This window comes from Jaculus jaculus, chromosome 9 (assembly GCF_020740685.1).
Source record: "Jaculus jaculus isolate mJacJac1 chromosome 9, mJacJac1.mat.Y.cur, whole genome shotgun sequence".
Classification (NCBI taxonomy): domain Eukaryota; kingdom Metazoa; phylum Chordata; class Mammalia; order Rodentia; family Dipodidae; genus Jaculus; species Jaculus jaculus.
Genome location: NC_059110.1, coordinates 124,407,232 through 124,434,483, shown reverse-complemented (window position 1 = coordinate 124,434,483; position 27,252 = coordinate 124,407,232). Strand labels below are relative to the sequence as shown.

At 49.9% G+C, this 27,252-nt stretch overlaps 1 protein-coding gene across 4 annotated transcripts; it reads left to right on the top strand.

Moving 5' to 3' along the window:
- Positions 1–1,760: 1,760 nt before the first annotated feature.
- Positions 1,761–17,089, top strand: Cd300a (CD300a molecule). 4 transcript variants are annotated; one of them, XM_045159013.1, is made up of 8 exons: positions 1,761–1,812; positions 2,629–2,728; positions 5,914–6,249; positions 7,919–8,072; positions 10,204–10,298; positions 13,709–13,746; positions 14,546–14,653; positions 16,271–17,089. In XM_045159013.1, exons 2-8 carry the CDS (start codon positions 2,668–2,670, stop codon positions 16,439–16,441), a joined length of 963 nt encoding a protein of 320 aa, XP_045014948.1. In that variant the 5' UTR covers positions 1,761–1,812; positions 2,629–2,667; the 3' UTR covers positions 16,442–17,089. The 4 variants fall into 4 exon arrangements, with proteins under 4 accessions (XP_045014948.1, XP_045014949.1, XP_045014947.1 ...); XM_045159014.1 differs by lacking the exon at positions 1,761–1,812 and having other exon boundaries at positions 2,313–2,728; positions 7,955–8,072; XM_045159012.1 differs by lacking the exon at positions 1,761–1,812 and having other exon boundaries at positions 2,313–2,728.
- The last annotated feature ends 10,163 nt before the right edge of the window (positions 17,090–27,252 follow it).

The following is a 27,252-nucleotide window of genomic DNA, read 5'->3' as shown; positions in this document are numbered from 1 at the left end:
GGTGTCAGGGTCTCTTGCCACTGCAAATGTGTAAATGAACTCCAGATGCGTGCGCCGCTTTGTGCATCTGGCCTTGCTTGGGTACTGGAGAATTGAACCTGGGCTGTCAGGCTTTGCAAGCAAGTGCCTTTAGCCACCGAGCAATCTCTCCAGTTCCCCAGAACTTTTAAAAGTGGTTTATGTATTTACTTATTTGAGAGAGAGAGAGAAAGAATGCATGCGGATATCTATGTATATACAGAGAGCGGGTGTGCCAGAGTTTCTAGCTACTGCAGACAAACTCCAGACACATGTGCCACCCCGTGCATCTGGCTTTTATGTGGGTACTGGAGAATTGAACCTAGCTCCTTTGGCTTTGCTAGCAAGCATCTTAACTGCTAAGTCATCTCTCCAGCCTCATCCACCCCTCCCCCCAGCACTTTTTTGAGACAAAGTGTTTATGTAGTTCAGGCTGGCCTTGACCTTTTTTTTTTTTTTTTTTTTTTTTTTTGAGGTCTCAGGGTGGCCTTGAACTAACTGGGTGATCCTCCTACCTCTGCCTCCTGAGTGCTGGCATTAAAGGTGTGCGCCACCACCTTGAACTTTTAGGTTTAAGTAGTTCTGCACCGATCTCCTGAATAGCTGGGATAATAGACGTAGACGTGCGCTATTATATCTGGATGTCATTGAAATATCTCCAAGGTCTGCCCACTTCTGTTTTCTTAAGAGGGGTATTACAGTTAGGGTGACTGGACCCCTGAAGGTAAAAAGGGCAGGAAAATTTGCACTCGCTAGAAATCAATGATCTGACTTTTTATCTCTTGTTTAGTTCCCTAGAAACCTGTTTTTCCACAAACAGTCAGGACCCCTCCTGGAAGGGAGGCCTTTCATAGGGTTTAAATATTGTGGTTGGTCAAGTTCAGCCCCCAGAACTTGGTGTAAGGGCTAGCTCCTTCCTGAGACAGCCCCTAGCCTTAACCAATCAGCTGTCTCTCTGGTTCATTGAGCCGGAAGACAGCCCACCCCCTTCGCAAAGGGAGGGCAGTCTCTCTGACCACGTGGGAATTTCCAGCTATGGTGAGTTTTTTCCCTAGGCTGAGCTGCTGAAAGGCCCAAGAATTCAGAAGCTCAGAAATACTATCACGCTCCAAAGGGAGCTTAAGCGGGCCACCTGCATACCTCAAACTCCAGGTTTTACTCTCTGTCAGAAGCAAGTAAAGAATCCCTCTTCTCATTGTATCAGAGCCCACTCCTAATATAAAACTAGGTAAAAGGGCATGAGATAGCCCTCAAGGATGGGAAATGAGTAATGAAGTGAACCACTTATTTGGTTTCTGTAAATAGCCTGCACCATAAGCCTTAATAGCCCACACTGTAAGCCTTAGTAGCCTACACTGTAAGCCTTAGTAACTCGCACCATAGGCTGTAGCAGCCTGCCTCAGACCACCAAGGTCATAGGAGGCTGATACCATACTCTGTTACCCCCACCTAAGGAATTGCACAAGTGCTGACCTCCAAGGTCACAGGAGACTGCTACCACACTCTGCTACTCCCACCCAAGGACCTGCGCAAACGCTGACCACCAAGGTCATAAACTAATTGGCTTAGAAACTATGGGGTGGCACCAACTGACTGGCTAACACCCTGCGGGGCTCCTAATATTAGAAAATGATTGGTCTAAGGCACAGGCTTTGTTAGAAACCCTATAAAAACTACCCCATTCCTGCATTCGGGGCTCTGCAGTCCTCTACCCCTGTGCGGTGTACGACTGTGGGCCCCAGCGCGCTTGGAATAAAATCCTCTTGCAGTTTGCATCAAGACCGCTTCTCGTGAGTGAGTGATTTGGGGTGTCGCCTTATCCGGGCAGAGCGTGGGGACCCCCTGTGGGGGTTTTTTCCTACACTGCCAGCCCAGGTCCAGGCAGGTTGAGCCGAGGGGAGAGCCCCCAGCCCTTAACTCCCCACATGGCAGGAGCTCCTTGAACTTTTTTCTCTTTTCTTTCCACGCTTTTTTCCAGGCCCTCCACGTGGGATCTCTAGCCACATAAGTGCCTTTCTTGGCTCTGTACTTCCCTCAATAAACATAATAATTTAATAATTATCCTTCTCAGTCTCCTTTTTTATCCAATTCTTTGATTAAAATTAGAAGCAAAGCTGGGCGTGGTGGTGCACACCTTTAATTCCAGCACTTGGGAGGCTGAGGTAGGAGGATCACCATGAGTTCGAGGCCACCCTGAGCCTACATAGTGAATTCCAGGTCAGCCTGGGCTAGAGTGAGACCCTACCTCAAAAAACAATTGATAGCAAACCTAAGGTTTGGGGGCACAAGGACTTTCCAGGACCCTTAGCACCCTGATACACTTTCAGCAGCAGAACCAGCAAGTGTCCTTGGGCGAGTTGGTTTGTGGCAAGAGTGAGAGAATCTCTTGAGTGATCCGGGGACATTCACAGGGCTGTCTGCGAAGGCCTGCCTCATCCCGGGAAGCTGTGGGACTGGTCCCCTCAGCAACTTCCCCCTTGGCCCTCACTGCTTCACTCCCTCAGCTTCCGCTATTGTCTCAGCCCCAAGGACAGGAAATAGAGAGCAACAAAGAAAAGCAGAAGAAGGCATCTTGGGAATTGATCCCTCTCCAGAGGGGCAAACTTGCAGGTCTGCAGTGGCCGGGCTGTGGGTGAGCTCTGCGGAGAAATGACCCCAGGAGCCTGGGCTGTGTGGCCGCCCTTTCTGCTGCTGCTTCTCTGGCTCCCAGGTAAGGGGCTATCTGCCCAGGGTGGCCGGCATGAGGAGGGAGGGCCACAGGCACGTGTCACATGAGGCACCCGAGCCAGGACTCCACTGTACAAAACACAGGATCCACGCATTCTGTCTGCCATGGCAAGTGCCCTGACTAAAGGATGGTACCAGTGAGAAGGAAGTGGCCAAGGTCGCGCACCTGGCTGACCGGACAAGCCACAGGGAGGTGTAGGGGAGACTGGCAGCCAAGAATGGTGCTAGAAGGTTTGGGTTGTGTTAGGACAAGCAAGAGGAGGTTGCAGGCAGGCTGTGCCAGCATGGGTGGCATCTAAGTGGCACCGATTAGGGGAAATGCTTCTGGGATCAAAAGCTTTGGGGTGTCAAGAAAGATGAAGAAGATTGAGAAATAAAAGATCTCGGTTTCAGGGACTCAGAGGGTTAGCCAGGACAGCTTGAGGTGACAACTGAGTAGAGGACCAGTGGTCAGTCATCCCCAAGCAGGGAGACAGGGAGAGGGAAGGGCCACGGGGAGAGAAGTAAGGGAAGAAAGGCTAGGAACGAGAAGGAAGGACCATACTGGATTCTTCCCACCCAAGGACTAGGCCCCCTCCTCTGACTTACCAGGTCCCACAGACAGTCCTGTGGACATTTTGGAGTGCTAGGGATTGAATCCAGGGTCGCATGCATGCTAGGCAACTTCTGTACCACTGACTTATATCCCTGGCCATTCTTTTATTTTATTATTGCATGTATTCGTTGTTTTTCATTTTTTAATTTTCATTTATTTGAGAGCGACAGAGAAAGAGGCAGAGAGAGAGAGAGAGAGAGAGAGAGAGAGAGAGAATGGGCACACCAGGGTCTCCAGCCACTACAAACTCCAAATGCATGTGCCACCTTGTGCATCTGGCTTACGTGGGTCCTGGGGAATTGAGCCTTGAACCAGGGTCCTTAGGCTTCACAGGCAAGTGCTAAACCATCTCTCCAACCCTGTATTCATTTTTTCAAAACCGTGATAAAGTCTATTAAATCTGTCTAGTTGTGCACATGTGTGTGTTTGAGGGCAAGGATCTTACGCTGAAGCTCAGGATGGCCTGGAATTCAGGGCAATCCTCCTGCCTCAGCTTCCCAAGCACTGAAGTTATATGTATGAACCTGTAAGCAATTTTGGTTGCTTTTCTTATGAACCAGGTGTTTTCTTTAGTTGGTTTTGCGTGTTTTTTTTTTTGAAACATGTCTCATGTGGCTGTGATTGGTCTTTAAATCCTGATCCTGTTGCCTAGAACTCCAAGTGCCAAGATTGCAGACATGAACCAAAGAACCAGCTGTCTGTCTTCTTTCTTTCTTTCTTTTCTATTTTTATTTATTTGAGAGAGAGAGAAGAAGAGGGAGGAAAGAGAGAGAGAATGGGCACACCAGGGCCTTCAGCCATGTGCCCCTTTGTGCATCCAGCTATGTGGGTTCTGGGGAATTAAACCTGGGTCCTTTGGCTTTGCAGGCAAGTGCCTTAACTGCTAAGCCATCATTCCAGCCCCCTGTCTGTCTGTCTTTAAATATATTTTCTAATTATGCAAATATATATTTTAAAATAGGATCTTGCTCTAGACCAGGCTGACCTGGAATTCACTATGTAGTCTCCTGTAGCTTAGAGGCCAGAAAACTTCAAGCGTCCTCTGTTGCTCCTTTGCTTCTCAGCAAATGCCACACCTGTGACAGGGGACCTGCACACGTAAGCCAAAATGAAGGAGTCCTGTTGGGCCTGCGGGACAGGGACAGCGTTCTGGGTAGCTGTGAGTTGAGAGCGTGGGGCCAGAGCTCATGCTGGGCATGAGGGTCTGCCACCAGGCAGGAATGGGCATTGAGGGAGGGACTTCATTGTCTTGTGGAGCCCCCAAGGTTCCAGTGAGATTTAAAACATTCTAAAAGTGGGCTGGAGAGACGGCTCTGTAGTTACAGGCACTTGCTTGCAAAGTCTGATGCCCTGGGATTGATTCCCCAATACCCATGTAAAGCCGCAAGTGCAACGTGGTGCATGCGTGTGGAGTTCATTTGCAGTAACGGGAGGCCCTGGTACGCCCTTACTCTCCCTCTCTTTCTGTCTGTCTCTTTTTCTCTGTCTGTCTCTCTCTCAAATAAATGTGAATAAGAACCCAAAAGTATGATGAAAGAACCCCAACCCTAAGTAAAGAGAGCAAACCCTCCCCCACACAGGGTCATAAAGGCAGTATTGTTCATGTAGCTGCCCCTTGGACACGTGCCCTTGGGTCCAAGGCCTGGTGACCTGTCCTTTGCTTGGTGATCACGGTGCTTCACCGAACACCTTTGTTGCCAGCTTTGTGTCTGAAAACTGTAGGGGAAAATTGCAGACATAAATCTTGGGACTCAAAGCTGATCTTCAATTACAGTTAGGCCAACCAGCGCCCAGCCACTAAGGAGGAGGAGGAAATGAAGGCTGTCCTCATAGCTTTCCACACACTCGATGCATGCAGTTTTTGCTGAAATCCTGCTTCTGCTCTGGCTCCTGTTCCCAGTTTCCATCATGGTGTCACCGTGTGTGTGTGTGTGTGTGTGTGTGTGTGTGTGTGTGTGTGTTGGGGGGTTGTTTCTTCTCCCAGTTTTTTTAAATTTTTTGAATTATATTATATATATATTTTTTCTTTTCATCATTTTTATTAACATTTTCCATGATTATAAAAAATATCCCATGGTAATACCCTCCCTCCCCCCCCAATACTTTCCCCTTTGAGTTTTTTTTTTTTTTTGAGAGAGAGAGAATTGGCACGCCAGGGCCTCAGCCTTTGAAATCAAACTCTAGACGCTTGCGCCACCTAATGGGCAGGTGCGTCCTTGCACTTCCCTCACCCTTGTGCATCTGGCTGACATGGGATCTGGAGATTGAACATGGGTCCTTAGGCTTTGCAGACAAGCGCCTTAACCACTAAGCCATCTCTCCAGCTCCTCTCCCCGATTTTGAGCTGCTCAGGGCTGGGAGGGCCCCTAGTGACTTGGAAGGAGGAGGCCCAAGTGAGTAAAAGACTGAGGTTGAAGAAAGGGGCGGGGAGTGAGGGGAGAGTGGTGAGGAATGATTGGTTGGTGGGGAGCTGATAGGAGGAATTGGGGAGGGCCTTTTGGAGGACTTGAGTCAGTGGACCTCCTGACCCCTTCCCAGTGTGAAGGTGCAGAATTGGGACTTGTGTTTTCCAGGCTGTTTTCCTCTGAGTAGCCTCAGCCCCGTGACGGGCTACGTGGGAAGAGCCCTGAGTGTGCAGTGTCAGTATGAGGAAGACCACAGGTTATACAGCAAATACTGGTGCAGAGAGTCAATGCTGGGAGTGAGATGCAACAAGATCGTGGAGACTGAAGTCTCCAAGAGAGAACTGAGGAAAGACCGTGTGTCCATCACAGACCACCCAACCAATCTTACCTTCAAAGTGACCTTGGAGCATCTCACCCTGGAGGATGCAGGCGCCTACAGGTGTGGGATCAACCTACCCTGGAGCAAAGATCTTGAATTCCAGGTTGTGGTGTATGTGCTTCCAAGTAAGTCCCCCTTCGTGGGCACCAGCGTCGGGGTAGCCAGAGAGGGTGGGGGTAGCTGGGGACAGGAATCAGATCTAAGTCTGGGAGCAAACTCTGCACATGTGCAAGTGCGTGTGGTGTGTGTGTGTGTGTGTGTGTGTGTGTGTGAGATGAAGAGTGAGGAGGGGAGAGAGGAAAAGGGGGTTGGAGAAACAGAGGAGACAGTAAAGGAGCCACTCGGAAGTAGCTTTCTTAAGGAGTTGAGGCTTAGACCATCCGGGGATTGGAGAGAGAGAGGAATGCAGGGAAGAGTTATGTGTTCTGTGGGAAAACAGGGCCACAGGGAGGAAGGGCAGGGGAGGGGCCAGATGGCCACAGTTCTGTGTGGAGAGTGAGTTCTGACACGTCACAAGACAGCTTGGCAGCTAGACAGCCATCTCTGTCAGCCCGTGGCTGAGGCTCCAGGAGACCACGCGTGGTCTGGGAAGGTGGCTCAGGACTCCGAGGACAGTCGCACATCACTAGAATGGGATCAGGGAGGCTGGAGGTGACATCTGTGTCCTGTTCTGAAGTGCTCATCTGGCCTAGGAGGGTCCCCTGTTTTTTTCCTCCTGACAGAGTGAGCGTTCTGTGGGAAAACAACTCAAAAAGCTATTGGCAGCCAGGTGCAGTGCTGCATTCCTGTGATATCAGCTCTCAGGAGGCCTAGGCAAGGCCACATGTCAAGACTTTTTCTCAAAAAGTCATCGTCCAGGGCTGGAGAGATGGCTTAGCGGTTAAGGCGCTTGCCTTGCAGTCTCCAGGTCCCACATATAGCGGGACGCAAGTGACCCAAGCATGCAATGTTGCACATGCTCACAAGGGGGCGCACGCATCTGGAGTTTGTTAAACACTGCTCTGGTACGCCCATTCCCTCCCTCCCTCACTCGCTCTCTCTCTCTCTCTCCCTACCTCCCTCCCTCCCTCCCTCCCTCTTTCTCCTCTCTGTCTCTCAAAAACATGTAAATAGGCTGGAGAGATGGCTTAGCGGTTAAGCACTTGCCTGTGAAGCCTAAGGACCCCGGTTCGAGGCCCGGTTCCCCAGGACCCACGTTAGCCAGATGCACAAGGGGGGGCACGCATCTGGAGTTCGTTTGCAATGGCTGGAAGCCCTGGCACTCCCATTCTCAATCAATCTCTCTCTCTCTCTCTCTCTCTCTCTCTGTCTCTTTCTCTCTCTCTGTAACTCTCAAATAAATAAATTTTTAAAAAATGAACAAAAATTTTTTTAAAAAAAACATGTAAATAACTTAAATGAAAAGTCATTGTCCAGGGCTGGGCAGAGTGGATAAAACATTTGCTCAAAAAAATATGAGGGCCAGAGTTCAGACCTCCAGCATTCACAGAAGCGTCCCATGGATGGGGTGGCTCACCTGCAACCCCAGCTCTCTGGTGGCAGAGACAGGAGTTTCCTGGGACAAGGTGGCTAGTGAGACTAAGCAAATGAGTGCGCCCTCGGTTCCAGGGAGAGAATCCTCAGTCAATGAAATAGAGCGTTATTGATGAGGACAGCTGGCTCCAGTCTCTCTGTGTACACATGAACACGTACACACCCTCAGGCCTAGAGACGTGAAGGGAAAGCAAAGCCCGTGGCCAGTGACTAGAGAGTCAGAGGGGAGTCCCCAGCTGTGATCTGTGCTTTTGCCACCAGCACCAACATCAAGGACGTCTACAATTGTCACTACAGCCAAGACCCTGACAACCAGAACCGAAGTTCAAGCTACGCTGTCCACCAGCTCGGCTGCCAAGAGCCCCACCCAAGGCTCCAGCCCTGAGGAGAGGCCCCGTGACTTCCAAGGCCAGAGGTGAGGCACCCTCCTCCGTGGCCTGAACTCCCGTCATTTGGTTTCCTCTGAGCGTGAGTCCATGCCCCGCTGACTGAGACCTCCGGCACCCTTGGCTTTACCTAGCCCAGGTAGGAAGCCACAGTTTGTGCGTCCGAGCTTGGGTCGCTGACCATACAGGACCTGCCTGCACTGCCCAATGGGGACAGCTTAAGCTGGGGAGCAGCCAGGGTGGTGGTAGAAGGAGAGCTTCAGTTAACCAGAGGTGGTGACATCCTGCCAGGCACAGCGCAGCGCTTTCAGGAGTGTCCTCCTTCAGGTCCGTGGCGACCTTCCATGTTACCAAGCTCATTTTACAGACGAGTAAACTGAGGCTCACAGGAGCTCAGCCATTTGTCACATTGCATAGATACAAGATGTAGGGCTGGGCCCGGGATATATGTGACCCCTAAATCGGAGTCCTCCCTCTAAGTAGTTGTTCTCCATGTTTTTCTGGGTCACCGTTCCCACAGAGAACCTGACATCTATAGATTCTTCCCAACAAAATACATGCAGTCACCAACTGTGGAGCCCACGGGCTCTCCACCGTCACTCTGCTGGGCTTCTCTACAGGATCCGGGCACTGACTGGGGTTCGTGTAGACACCATAAGTTAAGGGCTCTTGTCACCTGCACTTCTAACTTCTGGCTAGGGTTCCCCTGTCCCCTTGGAGTCAGGGCTATAGTTACGGAAATGTTTTAAACATGCATCTGTGTATGTGTTAGTGCGTGCACATGCATGGGGAGATGGAGAGGTTCGAGGACAACCTCAGGTACAATCCAGGCGTGACCTGTAAACAACACAGATGCTCCTGTTACTTTGGAAGTTCTAAGGAGTTAAGAGTCCCAGGGGGCCGATGGCAGTCCTTCCCTTTACTACTCCAAACTCCCTTCCACAAGTGTTCTGCCAACCCAGGATCACAGGTTGATGTCAGGTAAAGCAAAATGCAGGTCCTTAGTGTGCAACTTCCAGCGGCTCAGCCTGCAGATGTACACGAGGCAGAGCTCGGTGTGCTGGGGCCTGAGGTGCGTACGTGCATGCGTGCATTAGGGGATGTGGAAATGGGGCTGTGGATAGGAAACATTACGCTTTCTACCTTTTAAAAAATTTTTTTTTTTATTTATTTAGTTTTGTTTTGAGAAAGAGGAAGAAAGAAAGAGGCAGATAGAAAGAATGGGTGCCCCAGGGCCTCTGGCCACTGCAAATAAACTACGAACACATGTACCGCCTGTGCATCTGGCTTATGTGGCTCCTGGGGAGTTGAACTTGGTTCCTTTGGCGGTGCAGGCAAGCACCTTAACCACTAAACTGTCTGTCTCTCCAGCCCACTTTATACCTTTTTAGGATTTGGGGGAAGTTTTTTTTTTTTGTTTTTTTTTTTTAAACAGGGTCTCATAGCCAGGCTGACCTTGACCTTGCTATGTATCTGAAAATAACCTTGAGTTGCTAATCTTCCTGTCTCCACCTTCCAAGTATGGGATTACAAGCATGTGCCACCATGCCTTGATTCTATGCGAGACGAAGGATTGAATGCAGGACTTCCTACGTGCCCAGCCCTGCCTACCTTTTGTTTTTGTTTTTTCTTCTTCTTTTCCTCCTCCTCCTTCTTTTATCTTAGAGAAAGCATGTGAGAGAGACAGAGAGAATGGAGAGAGAGAGAATTAGCATGCCAGGGCCTCAGCCACTGCAACCAAACACTTATGCCACCTAGTGGGCATGTGCAATCTTGTGCTTGCCTCACCTTTGTGCATCTGGCTAACATGGGATCTGGAGAGTAGAACATGGGTCCTTAGGCTTCGCAGGTAAGCACCTCAACCGCTAAGCCATCTCTTCAGCCACTGTTAACCTATTAAAAACATATAATCTCATGTGTCTATATTAAAAGCCAGGAGTATATAGCTCAGTCATAGAACACTTACCTGGAGTATATGAAGCCCTGGGTTTGATCTCCAGCCCTAAACAGAGAAAAGAATCTCTACCACCACCACCCATAAGCCCAATAGCACGTGCACACGCTCGCACATGCACGCGCACACACACACACACACACACACACACACACACACGTCAGAGCTGGAAGGATGACCCTGACCTCCCCTCCCATCCCCTCCAGCATCTGGCCACTGCTCTCAGTGTTAGCACTTCTGCTGCTTCTGCTGATGGGGGCCTCTTTGCTGGCCTGGTGGAGGATTCAGAAGCGAATCAAAGGTCAGTTGTCTCCTTGTGCCCCTGCTCCAGCTCCAGGGTGGACAGGTCCTGGCCACAGCCATAGTGGGTGACCCTAGAGGGCAGGCCCCAGAGGTGTCCCTGGGTGTGGTGGTCACAAGTATGGGGAAGGTGGTTGTCTAGAGGAGGTCTCTCCTACTGGGGGTGTGGGTGGTTGCCCAATGGGGCAGTGTCCTCTTTTTATTGTTGTTCATTTTTATTTATTTATTTGACAGCAACAGATAGAGAAAGAGAAAGAGAGAGAGAATAGGCATGCCAGGGCCCCCAGCCACTGAAAACAAACTCCAGACACGTGCACCCCCTTGTGTATGTGGCTAATGTGGGTCCTGGGGAATCAAGCCTGGGTCCTTAGGCTTCACAGGCAAGCACTTAACCACTAAGCCATCTCTCCAGCCCACTGTCTTCTTTCCTTTTTTTTTTTTTTTAATTAATTTATTTGAGAGACCAAGAGAGAAAGAGGCAGAGAGGGAGAGAGACAGAGAATGGGCACACCAGGGCCTCCAGCCACTGCAAATGAACTCCAGATATGCACGCCCCCTTGTGCATCTGGCTTATGTGGGTCCTGGGGAATTGAACCAAGGTCCTTTGTCTTTGAAGGCAAATACTTTAACCGCTACGCCATCTCTCCAGACCTAATGTCCTCTTATTTAAAACATTCCCATGGCCCCCACATCTTCCAGATGCTATCCTTGTAGGACCATTGAGCACCCAGAGTGGCCTAGAGTCCTCTTAATTATGTGCCCAAGTCCCTGAGTGGCCTTGGGCCTTCCTGAGCACACCTCTGTGCTTTGTGCTTTGGCTGTCAAAGCTTTTCCTTTCTTTTTCCCCAAGGTACTCTAGCCAGGATGACCTGGAACTCAAGATGGCCTCAAACTCATGGTGATCCTCCTACCTCTGCCTCACAAGTGGTGGGATTAAAAGTGTGCATCACCATGTCTGGCTTGTCATAGCTTTCTATTTAAAAAAAAATTTTTTTTTTTTCTTTTTTGGTTTTTCAAGGTAGGGTCTCACTCCAGCCCAGGCTGACCTGGAATTCAGGATGGAGTCTCAGGGTGGCCTCGAACTCACAGCAGTCCTCCTACCTCTGCCTCCCGAGTGCTGGGATTAAAGGTGTGCACCACCACACCCAGCTAAAAAAAATTATTTTTGAGAGAGAGAGAATGGGTGCACCAGGGCCTCCAGCCATTGCAAACAAACTCCAGATGCATGTGCCACTTTGTGCATCTGGCTTCACATGGGTACTGGAGAATTGAATCCAGGCTGTCAGGCTTTGTAAGCAAGTGTTTTAACCACTGAGCCATCTCTCCAGCCCACATAGTGCCTTTTTTTTTGTTTGTTTGTTTTTTCAAGGTAAGGTCTCACTCTAGCCCAGGCTGACCTGGAATTCACTATGTGTCTCAGGGTGGCCTTGAACTCATGGTGATCCTGCTACCTCTGCCTTCCAAGTGCTGGATTAAAGGTGTGCGCCACCCCACCCGGCTTTATTTTTTAATTTTTTAAATTAGACCTCACCAGCTTCCCTACCTGCCATCCACGGGAATCTGCTCACTCCTGTAGGCCTAGGACATGACTGGTGAAGGTCCCTACTCGGTTAAGATCTCTGGGCTATTGTGTTTAGTACCTCCAGCTGCACAGTCACCCAGGAAGGGCCTGGAAACTTGCGGTCCTTCCCGCCCTCTGAGCTCAGATTGACAGAGAGGACTTGAGCAGGGTGCGTGTGGCCCTCAGTAAGTAGGCTCCCACAAATGGGGACAGAGGAAAAGAAAGGAGTTGGTCCTCCTCCAGGGGAGCCACAAGCTTCCTTAAGTGGAAACTTTATGGCTCTGTGATAAGCGCTCTGGGGCATTCTCTGTCCCCCTGGAAGCTGCTGCGACATTCTGACATTCCATGTCCCACAGCTGCTGTGGGAGGCGGGGAGGCACAGCCTCACCTCTGGCCACTCCTGGAGGCCGCCTTTGGGGAGACCTCAGCCGATCTGTGCAATAGGACGAGAGCATTTTCTCTTTCCCACGTGCCTCACCCCCATCCTCCTCCGGAGCCTCCTGCGTTTCAGCCCAACTGTGCTGTGGGTGACCACAGGAACTTGCGCAGTCTGAGTTCTGACAGTCTCAGCAGACTCCCTGGGTGCCCTGTCACCCAGAAATGCTCTGGCTTCTCTAATTGTGTCCTCCACTCCTACGAGAGGAATATGAGGCCAAGTGCAGCAGCTCTGCCTGTAAGCCCGGCCTCCAGGAGGCAAGAGGACTGTAGCGAGTTCAAGGCCAGCTCAGGCTACATAGCAAAACGCTGTTTCGCAAAACCAAATAAGACAGACAAGATGCGGGCAACTTGTTGTAGGGGACTTGAAAATTGACCGCATCAGTAAAGAAAAATCCCCTGAAGCACATAAGTAAAACAGCCATCAAGCAGAGAAAGCCAGCTGCTAACAGCGGAGGCTTTTTTGTTTTCAGTATTTATTTACTTATTTTGGTTTTTCAAGGTAGGGTCTTGCTATAGCCCAAGCTGACCTGGAATTCACTGTGTAGTCTCAGGGTGGCCTTGAACTCATGGTGATCCTCCTCCCTCTGCCTCCTCCTGTGTGCTGGAATGAAAGGCGTGCGCCATACAAGATTCCCTTCCAGTCTTTCTATTTTGGTGTTTTGAGGTAGGGTCTCACTCTAGCCCAGGCTGACCTGGAAATCACTAGGTAGTCTCAGGGTGGCCTCAAATTCACAATGATCTTCCTATCTCTGCCTCCCCAGTGCTGGGATTAAAGATGTGCATCACCACATCTGGGCTCTTTTCTTCTATTTTTATGTGACTCCTCCTCTCCATCCATCTACCTCTGTGCCCTTCCCTCCCTCCCTCGCTTCCCTCCTTTTTATTTGTTTGTTTGTTTGTTTGTTTATTTTTGAGGCAGTATCTCACTCTAGCCCAGGATGACTTAGAACTCATTCTGTAGTTCAGGCTGGCCTCAAACTCATGGAGAGATGGCTCACCAGTTAAAGGCACTTGTTTGTAATGCCTGACAACCTGGGTTTCATTCCCCAGGACCCACAAAAAGCCAGATGCACAAGGGGGCACATGCATCCAGAGTTCTGTGCAGTAACTGGAGGCCCTGGCGTGCCCCTTCTCTCCCCCTCCCTCCCTCTCTCCCTCTGTGTGTGTGTGTGGGGGGGGTGGGTGTCTGTGTGGGTGTCTCTTTCTCTCTCACACACATAAATAAAAAAATAATAATTTTAAAACCTTCAATTTTGCATTTAGCATATAGCATTTTCCCTGGTGTTTAGTGTTCTAATTGTTCCAGATCCAGGCTAAGGGCCAAGGGCAAGGCTTTTCTCACATAGCTTATAGGAACCCACACCCCTGCCTTGGTTCCCTGGTTTACCTCCGTCCATTCCTCTTGTCTCCAGCCGATAAACACCCAGAGCTGTCCGAGAACCTCAGGCAGGTAAGACGATAACAGCAGGAGGGCTTCAGGGGGCTGGGTAGGGAGGGGGAGCAGAGGAGGTTGGGGAATCCCTAGGTCAGTAGAAGTGTTGCAGTCAGGTTCGCATTGCTGGTAGAAATCACCCAACCAAGAGCAGCTTCTGGGAAAAAGAGATTTATTTTGGCCAAACGATGGCATGAGCAGAGGGTGGACATCACCACCTGGCCAACATAAGGTGGACCACAGCAACAGGAGGGTGTGCTAAACACTGGCAAGGGAAAATTGGCTTTAATACCCATAAGCCCGCCCCCAACAATACACTCCCTCCAGGAGGCGTTAGTTCCCAAATATCCATCAGCTGGGGAGCTAGCATTCAGAACACCTAAGTTTATGGGGGGACACTGAATCAAACCACCACAAGAAGTAATAGGTAGAAACCAGGGGTGATGGCTCACACCTATAATCCCAGCACTGGGCAGGCCGAGGTTGGAGAGTCGCCACGAGTTCTAGGCCAGCCTGGGCTACAGAGTAAGTTTCAGGCCAGCCTGGGCTAGAGTGAGTGACAGTCATACCGCAGGAAGATGCAGAGGCGCTTGCAACCAGGGCTAAAAGAACAGTGCCTGAAAATCTGGTTTCTAAACCTCGTCCCGCATTCTAGCCTGTGGGACCCTTGTCTGGTGAGGCAGCGTTGGAAGACCGGAGCCGGCGCCTGCCCAGGGCATAGGGGGAGGGGACACGTCTGCAGAGAAGCAGGGACAGAGATGGGGTGGGGGTAGGGAAGAGTTCCATGGATACTTCCTGCCCCCCATTCCTCAACCAGGCTGCTGAGCAGAGTGATCCCCAGTATGTGAATCTGCAGCTGCACATGCTGTCCCTAAGGGAAGAGCCAGTGCCACCGAGGCAGGTAGACACGGAATACAGCACTGTGGTAAGCAGGATCATCGCGTGTGGGGTGGGAGTGGTCAGAGAGGGAAGGAGGTGCCAGTGTAAGACGGCGACACAGAAGACAGGGTGGCCCTTCAAAGGGCTTTGTGTGTCATTGTGGCTGGGGTGGGAGGGTAGAAAGGTTATTAAGGGTGACCAATGACTCTGGCCTGGTTAGTCAGTAAAATACAACGTGTATTAAGCACCTACTGTGTTACGTGTACAGAGGTTTAAGCTTGTGATGTCTCCTATGTTGGTCCCATCACCTCCTTGGTATCAGTATTGCTTTTCAGGTTTGGTCCATGACCCAGTGTGGTCATCTTGGGCAAAGTCACCTGTAACTGGGAGAATGGAATAGGCGACCCTACCCCACCCCAGGAGTGTGTGACCCACCATTTGTTGGGGAAGGAAGGGCTCAAGCAGAGTCTGGGGACAGATCTACAACATCAGTACAGGTGTCCTAGGGAGACCTCCAAGCACGGCCCCCAGGCCTGGGAGCCAACTGAACCCTTCTCACATACCCTGAGGGGTGTCATGGTGGCTGGTGTCCAGGGATGGGTGACACCATGCCTGTACTGCTTTGGAAATGTGACCCAACTCCCTTAGATGTGTCCAATCTGACCCTGTTCCTGGTCTTTGCAGGAGACACAGCCCCTTACGTGTCCCCAAAAGCTATGATCTTCCACACCTATGCCCTCTATCTTTTGAGGGTAAAGTGAGAGCAAGGATCCCAGTGCCTTTATTTATTTAGTGGTTTTTCAAGGTAGGGTCTCACTCTAGCCCAGACTGACCTGGAATTCACTATGTAGTCTCAGAGTGGTTTCAAACTCATGGTGATCTTCCTACCTCTGCCTCCCGAGTGCTGGGATTAAAGACGTGAGCCATCACGCCTGGCTGCCTTTTTAAAAAAAAAAAAAATTATTTCTCTACTTATTTATTTGAGAGAGAGAGAGAGGCAGACAGAGAGAGAAAGAGAATGGGTACACCAGGTCCCCCAGCCACTGCAAAGGAGCTCTAGAAGCATGTACCACCTTGTGTATCTGGCTTACGTGGGTACTAGGGAATTGAACCTGTGTCCTTATGCTTCACAGGCAAGTGCCTTAACCACTAAGCCAACTCTCCAGTCCAGTGCCTTGGTTTTTAAGCAGATGGTCATGTCTCTTTACTCAGATGGTGCCTAGCTACTAGTGTGAAGGCCCTATTCCTTCTTCACACAGTCTCATGTCCTCCTTGGTACTAGCAACAGCTTGGCTTGCCTTACTTGGTGTCTAAAAGTAGACTGGAGAATGTCTTACTTCTTCTGTAGTCCACCCTGGGAATACTGTGTCCAGTTAATCGTAGACCAGTGGAGCTATTGTGGTGCCCCATGCTGACATTTAGTAACCTCAGCCCTGCACATCCCTTGGTACCCCTGACTCTAATGTCTGGGGACTTCCCATTGAGTCTTGGCCAAGGAGAGTGGTCCTGGTGGGCAGGCAGGATGGTTGAGCTCAATTTGGCCAGGGTAGGGCAGGGGCAAGGCCGGACCTCTCACAGTAAAGCATCCTCGGGCGCTCTTCGCTCCTGAGCTGGGGAGCCTGCCCTTCCACTCTCAGCCTGAGCCTGGGATCTCTCTCTGCAGACATTGCCCAAGGACGACCTTCACTATGCCTCGGTGGTGTTTGACTCACAGAAGCCAACCTGTAATGCCAGCGAGGACCCTACTCGGGGGTCCCAAGGAGGAGAACCGGAGTACAGTGTGATCCGGAAACCCACAGCTGGCCCCTCTGACCCTCACCAGCGACTCCTGTAGCCTGCTCCCCTCGATGGTGACCACCAGACTCCCAGGCTGTCCTCTGATGCCATCAGCGCAGCTGGCTTCACTGAGGACAAGTGGGAGCCACGGCCATGCAGGGACACAGGAAGCCCTCCATCGCAACGGCTCTTGGCTCTGAGCTGCGGCGGCTGCATGCCGGTGATGTGTGGTGGATGGAGACGCTCAGTCCCGGGTGGCTCTGGGAGGTGACAGAGAATGGCACCTGCAGACGGCTTTGTAATCTTGACCCCATAGAAATACCTGTGATGGCTGTGGGTGGGGAGAACTGATAAGAGCTACAGGGATGCAGAAGCAGAGGGCACAAGGAACACTGAATATCATCTCCTCCATCTCACTGATGATGGAAACTGAGGCCAGAGGAGAGCCTAGTCCATGACGTCAAGGTCAGTGGCAAGCTCCTGTGGACCCAGTTTGCTTTTAAAAACATCTAGAAGGGAGAAGACTTACTGAATGGTGCCTGCTACGGCCTGCAGGGCCCCGTTAAAGGAAGCTCCCAACTCTGAAGCCAGAGGATGCAAGGACTTGGGAACATCTGCCTGTGAGGAGCTGTCACTAGTGGGTGGGCGAGGGCCAGTCACAGCCATTCTCCTCTGAATGGAAAATGCAGCAGAATCTTCCAGGGTGGTTTGAATTTTTCTTTTTTTTAAGTTTAGTTATGAGAGAGAGGGAGGGAGAGAGAGAAAATGAACAGGCATGCCTCTAGCCACTGCATACAAACTCCAGGTGCATGCACCACTTTGTGCATCTGGCTTTATGTGGGTTCTGGGGAATCAAACCTAGGCCAGTAGGGCCTGCAAGCGCCTCTTACAGATGAGCCATCTCCCCAGCCCAACCAATGGGTTAAAAACCACGTTTGCCACCCGCTGGGTTGTGCAGACCCAATGATGATCTTTGAACACTTTTCTTCAGTGTGTGTGTGTTGTGCATGCGTATATGAGTCTATGAGTGTTCATAGGTTTGTGGGCGCACAGCGTGTGTGGAGGCCAGAGGTCAGGTGTCTTCCTGTCACTCCCCACCTTTTTTTTTTTTTTTTTTTTTGGTTTTTCAAGGTAAGGTCTCACTGTAGCCCACACTGACCTGGAATTCACTCTGTAGTCTCAGGCTGGCCTTGAACTCTCAGAGGTCCTCCTACCTCTGCCTCCCAAGTGCTGGGATTAGTGTGTGCCACCACACCTGGCTCCACCTTACTTTTAAATATTTATTTATTTGAGTGTGTGTGTGTGTGTGTGTGTGTGTGTGTGTGTATTTGGCTGAGAATGAACCATGGTGCACTGGTGGAGATCAGAGGACATCCCTGAGGTGTCTGTTACCTTCTTCCACCTTCTCTGGGAAGGGGTTTCTTGTGGCTGCAAAGGAACACCAGTATAACTGGCCCACAAGCTTTGGATTCTCCTGGGTCTGCGTCCCATTGTCATATAGACACATTGGCATCACAGACACATGCACCACTCTGTGTCCAGCTTTAAACAGGTGCTGAGGAACCAAACAGGTTTTGCAAGAAAGCACCTTTAACCACTGACAAGCGCCCGACCAGAAGCAGCTTATGGGAGGAAAGGGTTTACCTCAGGCTTACGGTTTTGAGGAGAAGCTTCACCATGGTGGAGGAAGCTGGCTCCCTTCATCGCACATCCAGAACAGCAAATGCATATGGATTTGAACCTGGATCTTTTGCCTTTGCAGGCATGTACCTTAACTGCTATGCCATTTCTCCAGCCTCCCTTAAAAAATTATTTATTTGTTTGAGAGAGAGAGAGAATGGGTGTGCTAGAGCCTCCGGCTGCAAATGAACTCCAGACACATGCACTACTTTGTGCATCTGGTTTGACAAGAGTCTAGGGAACCAAACCTGGGTCATTCGGCTATGCAAGCAAGTGCTTTTAATTGCTAAGCCACCTCTCTAGCCCCTGCAGCCAATCTTGTAACTCTTAACAGTGTGTTCGTTTTTAGGAAAGAACAGCTGGAAACAATTGACCACTAACAGTACAATCAAATGGGGTGTTCGGGGAAGTTTCCTTTGACAGTGGGCCTGTGGCTTTCAGGAGCTTCTTCAGAAGGCAGGTGGCCTCCCAGGGCAGAGAGAAGCCACTGTGGTTGGTGACTTATTTAGATTTTAAGTTATGTGGGTGCATGCATATGTGTGTGTGGGTGTGCACACCCATGAATCACCTCAAATACTTCTCCTTTTACTTTACTAATCTTCTGAGATACGGCAGGGGAAATGCCCATGCATGTGTATGCACACTCACACATGTCCAAGACTAGGCCCTGCAGTGTGGGGAGGACAGGGTAGTTGCAGGCTTAGGGGTACAGGGTATAGTTGGCAGAGGCCTGGGGAGCTCTCAGCTCTGCTCCAGGCCTGAGAACTAAGCCTGCTGGGCTCCTGGGTAAGAATCTTTCCACCTGAAGGAGAAGTGATCATTGGACTCTACAGATGGGATCCCAATGCTCTAAGAAGGAGGAGGAAGTGGGAATGGTGTGGTCAAAACCAGCAGAATTAGATCGTAAAGTAGAGTATGGAGAAGGAGGGCCCTCTTCCTGGTGTGAGTCACTCCTCCTGGTGTGAGTCACTCCTCCTGGTGTGAGTCACTCTTGTGAGAAAGCCCAGGCTCCAACTGCCCAGCCTTATAGCTTTTCTCCTCCTAAGGTTGTGGGTCCTCTGTGTGTGTGTGTGGTATGTGTGCATATATGGGCATCTGTGCATGTGCATGTGGAGACTTGAGGCTGATGTCGAGTGTCTTCCTCGATAGCTCTCCTCTTTATGTCACTGAAGCAGAGTTCCTCACTTGAACCAGAGCTTATCCATTTGGCTAGTCTAGCTAGTCAGCTTCCCTGGGAACTCCCTGTCTCGGCCTCCTGAGAGCTGGGGTTCCAGGCTTCTCAGGAGGGCCCTGCATTTACACAGGTGCTGGGGATTTGAACCCTGGTCCTCATGCTTTCATGGCAAGGGCTTTATCCACAGAGCCATCTCCTCAGCCGTCTTTCTTCCTCCTTTTGAACTTCTCCACCTCACCAGACTCCTCTCCCTGCTGTCTGGGGCAGATCAGCCCAAGAGCTGTATGCATTTGTCTCTCTAATTGATTTATTCATTCCAGAGCATTTTTAGACAAACTGTTCCATACCAGGTAGGATAGGCCTGGAGGGCACAGGCACACATATGACATAGCCGCTGCCCCGCATGGGCCTTCAGGCTTCCAGGGGTGTTGACATGGGCCTCGTCCACTCACCTCCCCGCTATGGAGATAGGATAGGGCGGAACACCTGTCCTTATATAGGGGGATGTGTGATGACAGATTCCCTCAGAAAGGACTTGATCAGAGCCAAGGGGAAGAGAAGTTGGATATTTCTTCTTCTTCTTCTTCTTCTTCTTCTTTTTTTAGAAAGAGACAGAATTGGCATGCCAGGGCCTCAGCCAGTGCAATTGAACTCCAGACGCTTATGCCACTTAGTGGGCATGTGTGACCTTGTGCTTGCCTCACCTTTGTGCATCTGGCTTGCGTGGGATCTGTAGAGTCGAACATGGGTCCTTAGGCTTCACAGGCAAGAGCTTTAACCGCTAAGGCATCTCTCCAGCCTGAAGCTAATATTTCCAATTTACATTAAACAGTGGCCAAACGGGGCTCAATGGTGCTGTTAGTTCAAAAGATCAGGTGGAAAAAACCCACACCTTCTGTAGCTGGGGCTTGGAGGGAGGGAGAAGCAAGCAGAATGATGTCCCAGATAGGTCACTAGCAAGAGACCGAAGGAATGATTTCACTCAAGTCCAGCTCGGTAGACCAGTGGGTTTATTGGCCTTATTTACAGGAGCATGCATGAGAGGTTATTTACAGGAATGTGGGTGAACTCAAAACAACTGTATCAGAGAGAAGTCTCATCCTAGCAGAGATTCAGACCTCCTACAAGCTGCATAGAGGGAGCACCCACTCTGCTTAGGTCAACCTGCCCTCTCCTATACACTCCATCACCGCCAGAGCACCTCCTCAGGTGCATGTGTGGCTGGGGCAGGATTATATAGGAGGGATACAGGAGTGAGGGAGGGACTGGGATCTCAGGTGAGGGTCTAATGACCCACCCCATCCCTTCCTTCTATGAGGGAATGCAGGTGATCACAGCTGCTCTGATTTCAAGATGCTAATGATCTTGTCATGCCAGGAAGGAGGGCAGTGTTCCACCACACAGCTCAGAATTGCTGTTCATTCTTGGGTTACCCCCCACACACACACCTCTGTCTTTTTAGGAAGTCTTCGGGGAGAGAAAGTGTGAGAATTGTAGAATGAAAATGAAGTCCAGAGATCCCTATCTTACTCCATTTTCTGCTGCTATAAGAACAAACAAGGCTAGATAAATGTCTTAACGGTTTAGGCGCTTGGCTGCAAAGCCTAAGGACCCACGTTTGGCTCTCCAGATCCCACGTTAGCCAGACGCACAAAGGTGAGGCAAGTGCAAGGTCGCACATGCCCACTAGGTGGTGCGAGCGTGTGGAGTTCAATTGTAGTGGCTGAGACCTGGCACACCAATTCTATATATCTCCTCTGTGTCTCTCTCTCTCTCTCTCTCTCTCTCTCATTAAAAAAATAATAAATAAATAAATGAATAAAGCCAGGTGTGGTGGCACATGCCTTTAATCCCAGCACTCGGGAGGCAGAGGTAGGAGGATCGCCATGAGTTCAAGGCCACCCTGAGAATACAGAGTGAATTCCTGGTCAGCCTGGGCTGGAGTGAGACCCTACCTCGAAAAACCAATAAATAAATAAATAAACAAGCAAGCAAACAAACAAACATCCCCTCTGCCCCTTGCCAAACCCTGATGACTTCTCAGCCTCTTGGCTAAGATCAAGGGGAAAAGCCTGAAAACTGTAAGAAAGACATGCATCCCAAATGCAAAGAGTGATTCCCAACGATGTGTGGGGAGGGCTGCTCTGCCCTTCCCGTCCTTCCGGAAGCCTTATCTTCATCTCTACAAGTTTGCCAGCTCCCTTCTAGGAAGGTATACACATGGAGGACACTGGGGAAGGCCAGCTTTGTGAAACCAGGGTGTTCTCTCTCTCTCTTTCTCTCTCAATCTCCCTGTTTCTCTCAGGTCTTATTATCTAAGGCTGCCTTGAATCAGATATGCAGCTGAGGATGACCTTGAACTCTTGCTATTCCTACCTTTACCTCCAAGGCATGTGGGAGCCACCAGGCCAGAATATACAGTGCTGGGAGGTTGAACCCAGAGCTTTGTGCCTGGAAGCACTCTACCACTGAGCTCCACCCCAGCCTCCAGAGTTCTAAGTTCCTTTATAGCCTTCCTCTGTACTGACTGGGGGTCAGTCATCTTCTAGTTTACATGTGGGGTAACTACATATGGGGTTACATGTGATGAGCAAAGTGGCCCCGGGGTCATCACAGGGGGGATAGATTCTTAGTGGATAGACTTGGGACAACCAGCTCCCAATGTAGAGAGTAAAAAAAAAAAAAAAAAAACACCTGGTTCCACTTAATCCACAGAGTGAGAAGGTTCCAGATGTATTAAAGACTTATATGTGAAATGCAAAATGATCTTTGACTTAGAGTCACAGGACCCTCCCAAAATGTCATATGGAAATAAGCATATGAAATAAACGAGTGAAGGAACCTCACTTGTTCTTTCACTACTTTCTAGAAACGTGTGTGTGAGAGAGATGGAGTACACACATAAAACAAGTGTGCAAAATGGAAAAGGAGACAAGTGTGGGATGGTTCACGCTTATCATCCCAGCGTTCAGGAGGCTGAGGCAAGAGATCTGCCATGAGTTCCATCAGCCTGGTTTACATAGTGATCATAGTGAGTTCTAGACCAGCCTGGGCTACAGAGTGAGACCCTGCCTCAAACATATGTACACGCACACACATGCACACGCACACATGCACACACACCCATTCACAAACAAACAAAAAAGAAAACAAAGATGGGAAAGGATATGTGGAAATATGTAAACATGGCTTCATAAGCTTTCTTTTTTTTAAGAGTTTTTTGTTTATTTATTTATTTAAGAGCGACAGAGAGAGAAAGAGGCAGATAGAGACAGAGAGAGAATGGGCGCGCCAGAGCTTCCAGCCACCACAAACGAACTTCAGATGCGTGCACTCCCTTGTGCATCTGGCTAACATGGGTCCTGGGGAAGGGAGCCTTGAACCGGGGTCCTTAGGCTTCACAGGCAAGTGCTTAACCGCTAAGACATCTCTCCAGCCCAAGCTATATACTATATATATACTATGATGTATTTATGGTGATGGGGGAGGATATGGGACCTCACGTATGCTGGGTTACTGTTCTGAACTGGAGTCACTCCGCCAGCCCTTACTTGAAATTCTTAGTTAAAGGCAGGAAGCCGTGGACCAGGCTGAGCAGAGGGTTACACAAGCCTGGGCTGTGCCGCTTTCTGTTTTGAACTAAACGAAACAGAGCAGGTCACAGGTCTCCTGACCTCGAGTTTCTCATCTGTACATGGGAAACGATCTCTACAACTTTTCACACGTTTGCAGATAGCAAAGTCCGGCAGTTCCATCACAACAGTAATCACAGCGCTTAGAAAATACTGCTTCTGCCTCAGAGTTCACGGTCTGTTCCCCTCTGTCCTCACTGCTCTAATGCGACCAGGAAAACTGCCCGTCTCCGAACTCCCTCTGTCAATGCTGCGGACGCCGTGCGGTCAGGGCCTGGGTCTGCAATGAGGAGTCTGCGGACCCTGGACTACCCCCTGGGGTGGGGTGCAGGAGCTGGGGGAAATGCCTCGTCCCTTGGGAGCCGTGTGCTACACCCTACTGCCAATATACGGAGACAGGGAGAGAGAGAGCAATTAAAATACTTTTGTGGCCAGACGTGGTGGTGCACGCCTTTAATCCCAGCACTCAGGAGGCAGAGGTAGGAGGATCGTCATGAGTTCGAGGCCACCCTGAGACTCCATAGTGAATTACATGTCAGCCTGAGCTACAATGAGACCCTACCTCAAAAAACAAAACAAACAAACAAAATAAATAAAATAAAATACTTCTGTGGTTGAAAACGGGTTTGAAAAGCCAACTGATTGGTTTGTCGTCGTCGTAACTGAGGTTCCCTCAGGTCATGGCCTGCTGCAGTCATCACTTCAGAAGCCAGAGCTGGACGGCGAATGCCTTCCAGACTCCTTGGGAAGAGGGAGAAATGAGAAATGTGCACACGGACTTGAGGGACTCAGAGGCGAGAGAAAATTCCAGCCTCAGATAGCCAAATAACAAGGAGCAGCAGGAAAGGAGAGCTGCTGGCATCCGGAGCTGGCTCTGACTTAAGAGTAGCCAAGAGCCCCCAGCTCAGGCACCTGCACTGGCCCATGATGGAGCCACACAGGGGCGCCTCTGCATTTGAAAGAAGCCAGTCTGAACTGAGCCAGGTTTGCCTCAAAGGCTTGCTGCCAATGGAAGAATTCAAAGTATCTGACAGTTTGACAACATGAATGCACCTTGAGATAACCAGATTTTGAACATACTGGGGTAAATAATATCTATATTAAGAGATTGCCTTTTAATTTTTTATTATTTTAGAGAGAGAGAGAATTGGTGGGCCAGGGCCTCAGCCACTGAAATTGAACTCCAGATGCTTCCACCACCTAGTGGGCATGTGTGACCTTGCCTCACCTTCGTGAATCTGGCTTACATGGGATCTGGAGAGTCTAACATGGGCTCTTAGGCTTGGCAGGCAAGTGCCTTAACTGCTAAGCCATCTCTTCAGCCCTGCCTTTTTAATTTTTATTATTATTATTTTATTTGGAAACACAGAGCAAGAGAGATAGAAGAGAGACAGACAGAGAATGGGGACACTGAGGCCTGTAGCTGCTGCAAACAAGCTCCAGACACATGTACCCCTTGTGCATCTGGCTTACGTGGGTCCTGGGAAATCAAACCTGGATCCTTTGGCTTTGCAGGCAAATTCCTTAACCACTAAGCCATCTCTCCAGCCCTATTTTTTTTTTTGTTTTAGATTTATTTATTTGTGTGTGTATATTGGCATGATGCCAGGTGTGGGGGAGATCAGAAGACAGCCGCAAGGTGTCTGTGCTTTCTTCCATCTTCTTTGGAAAGAAGGTCTCTTTGAGTTGCAAAGTAATGCCAGCCTAGTTGTCCCAAGATCTTAGGGTTCTCCTGGCTCTGTTTCCTGTTGTAGGTGTGTTGGGATCATGGGTGCATACACCATCTTTGTTCTGCTTTACATAGGTGCTGGGAATTCAACATGGGCTGGCAGGTTTTGCAAGCAATCACTTTTATCCATCCCCCCGCCACACCTTTGTCTTCTTTATCTTGCATAAGAACCACCAGACTCAGAAGTTTCTTGAAATGATGCATGCCACGTGGAAAATGTGAATGTTGACTCCAGGACTATGGGTCTCAGCACTTTAAAAATCTATGTGTGGGCTGGAGGGGTGGCTTAGTGGTTAAAGCACTTGCATGCAAGGCCAAAGGACCCAGGTGTGATTCCCCAGGACCCACGTTAGCCAGATGTACAAGGGAGCGCACACGTCTGGAGTTCATTTGCAGTGGCTAGAGGCCCTGGCATTCCCATTCTCTCTCCCTCTCTCTCTTTCTCTTTCCCTCTCTCTCCCTCTTTCTCTGTCAAATAAAATATTTAAAAAATCTAAGTCTTAAAGCAATTCAAAAGTTTGTATAAACCTGTGAGACCAGTGAGAACAACTCCCATTTCTTCTTTATGCAGATCAAGCAATTTCTCAGCTCTGTGTGTGTTGTAGGCACGTGTATGTTGTACATATAGATGTATTTGCAAGTACACAGAGGCCAGAGGAGAGCCACCAAGCCCAATGACATGGGGTGTTTTTCTCAATCTCTCTTCAGTTTATTTACCAAGGCAGAATCTTTCACTTGAACCCAAAGCTCACCGATTCAAGGCATCTGGCTAGTCAGCTCGCCCCAGGGGCCCCCTGTCTTCGCCTCCCGTGATAGAATTACAGCATTCAGCGTCGACATGCATGCTAAGCATCCAAACTCCAGTCCTCACACTTGCACAAAAAGCTCTTTATCCAGCAAGCATCTCCCAGTCCTGCCCAAGGTTTTCGAGAATGGCCTCAGCCCAGGAGGGGAGGACCACATCTGTCATCCAGCACTCAGGAGGCTAAGGCAGGGAAATGACAAGTTTGAGGCCAGCCTGGGGTACGTAGACAGACCTTGTCTAATGAAAAGGGAGGGGTCTGGGAAGACGCCTCAGTGGACAGAGCCGAAGCACCTGAGTTCCACTCTGAGAGTCCATGTGAAAAGCTGGAAGATGAACTGGGAAAAGGGCCTAGCGGTTAAAGCACTTGCCTCTGAAGCTGAAGGACCCGGGTTCGATTCCCCAGGATGCACACAAGTCAGATGCACAAGGGGGCGCACGTGTCTGCAGTTCCTATGCAGTGGCTAGAGGTCCTGGCATGCCCATTCTCTTTATCTGTCCTGTTATCTTCTCTATCTGTCTCTTTCTCTCTCATTTAAAAAAATAAGTAAAATATTTTCCAGGCATGGTGGTGCACACCTTTAATCCCAGTACTCAGGAGGCAGAGGTAGGTGGATTGCCATGAGTTTGAGGCCACCCTGAGACTACAGAGTGAATTCCAGGTCAGCCTAAACCACTGTGAGACCCTACCTCAAAAAAAAACAAAAATAAAATAAAGCTGGAAGCTGTGGCAGGTTTCTGTAATCCCAGCAATGGAGGTGGATACAGGAGAAATTCCTAGAAGCTGGAGACAGGAGAACTTTCTGGAAGCTCACAATGAGTATAGCAAACACCAGCAGTGCAAGAATCCAGAGCGAGAAACCCTGCCTCAAATGAGGTGGACAGAGGAGGACCAGCTGCCAACTCGTCCTCCGACCTCCACATGTGTTCTGGACCGGCACGTGTCATGGTCACACATACACACTCACACACCCACACACAGGCATAATAATTTTTAAAATTATTTAAATTTAAAAATAATTTAAAAAGTTATTTTAAAAGGGAAGGAGAGAGGGAGGGAGAGAGGGAAGAAGACTTGCAGACCACATTTCTGTTTTCAACTGCACACTGCAGCTGTTCACTGGCAATCCAATCCAATGGTTTGTAGACCTGTCCCTACCCTGAACCAAAACAGAGGGATTGGACAGCCACGTGTCTCCACCCTGTGGCCGTGGCTAGAACCACATGCGTCTGGACCACAAGCTTTAGTGTCTGCCAACACTGAAGGCATTTTGAATTAGGGGGAAGGCAGAACACTCCTGGCCAGTGTCCCTCTGCCCTGCCTATGCACCCCTTCATGTGAGGACAGAACCTAAAGCTTCTTGTCAGTGACCCTCCTTATTTCTGTCCCATTGTCCAGTCCTGACCCCCAAGTGTTTCCACTGACCGTAGCCTGCTGCAGGATAAAGAAACCACTATGTTGGGCATAGGAAATGTGGAGGCAGACAGACAGACAGGTCTTACATGTTCGCCTTGCCAGCTCTCTGATCTGGGGCCATCATGCAAGGTCATCTTAATGTTAAGTCCCCTCACTTGGTCCCAGCAAAGCCCAGCAACTCTCCAGTAGGTTTTGTTGCTGCTACTGGGCCCCCCTCCAAGTACCCCACATGTGTTCCCACCTGTGAACTGGGAAGTTGTCTATGGTTGCCATCTTTGTTGAAAATATATTTTTAGGGATGGAGAGATGGCTTAGTGGTGAAGCACTTGCCTGTGAAGCCTAAGGACCCCGGCTTGAGGCGGCGCATGCATCTGGAGTTCGTTTGCAGGGGCTGGAGGCCCTGGCGCGTCCATTCTCTCTCTCCCTCTCTGCCTC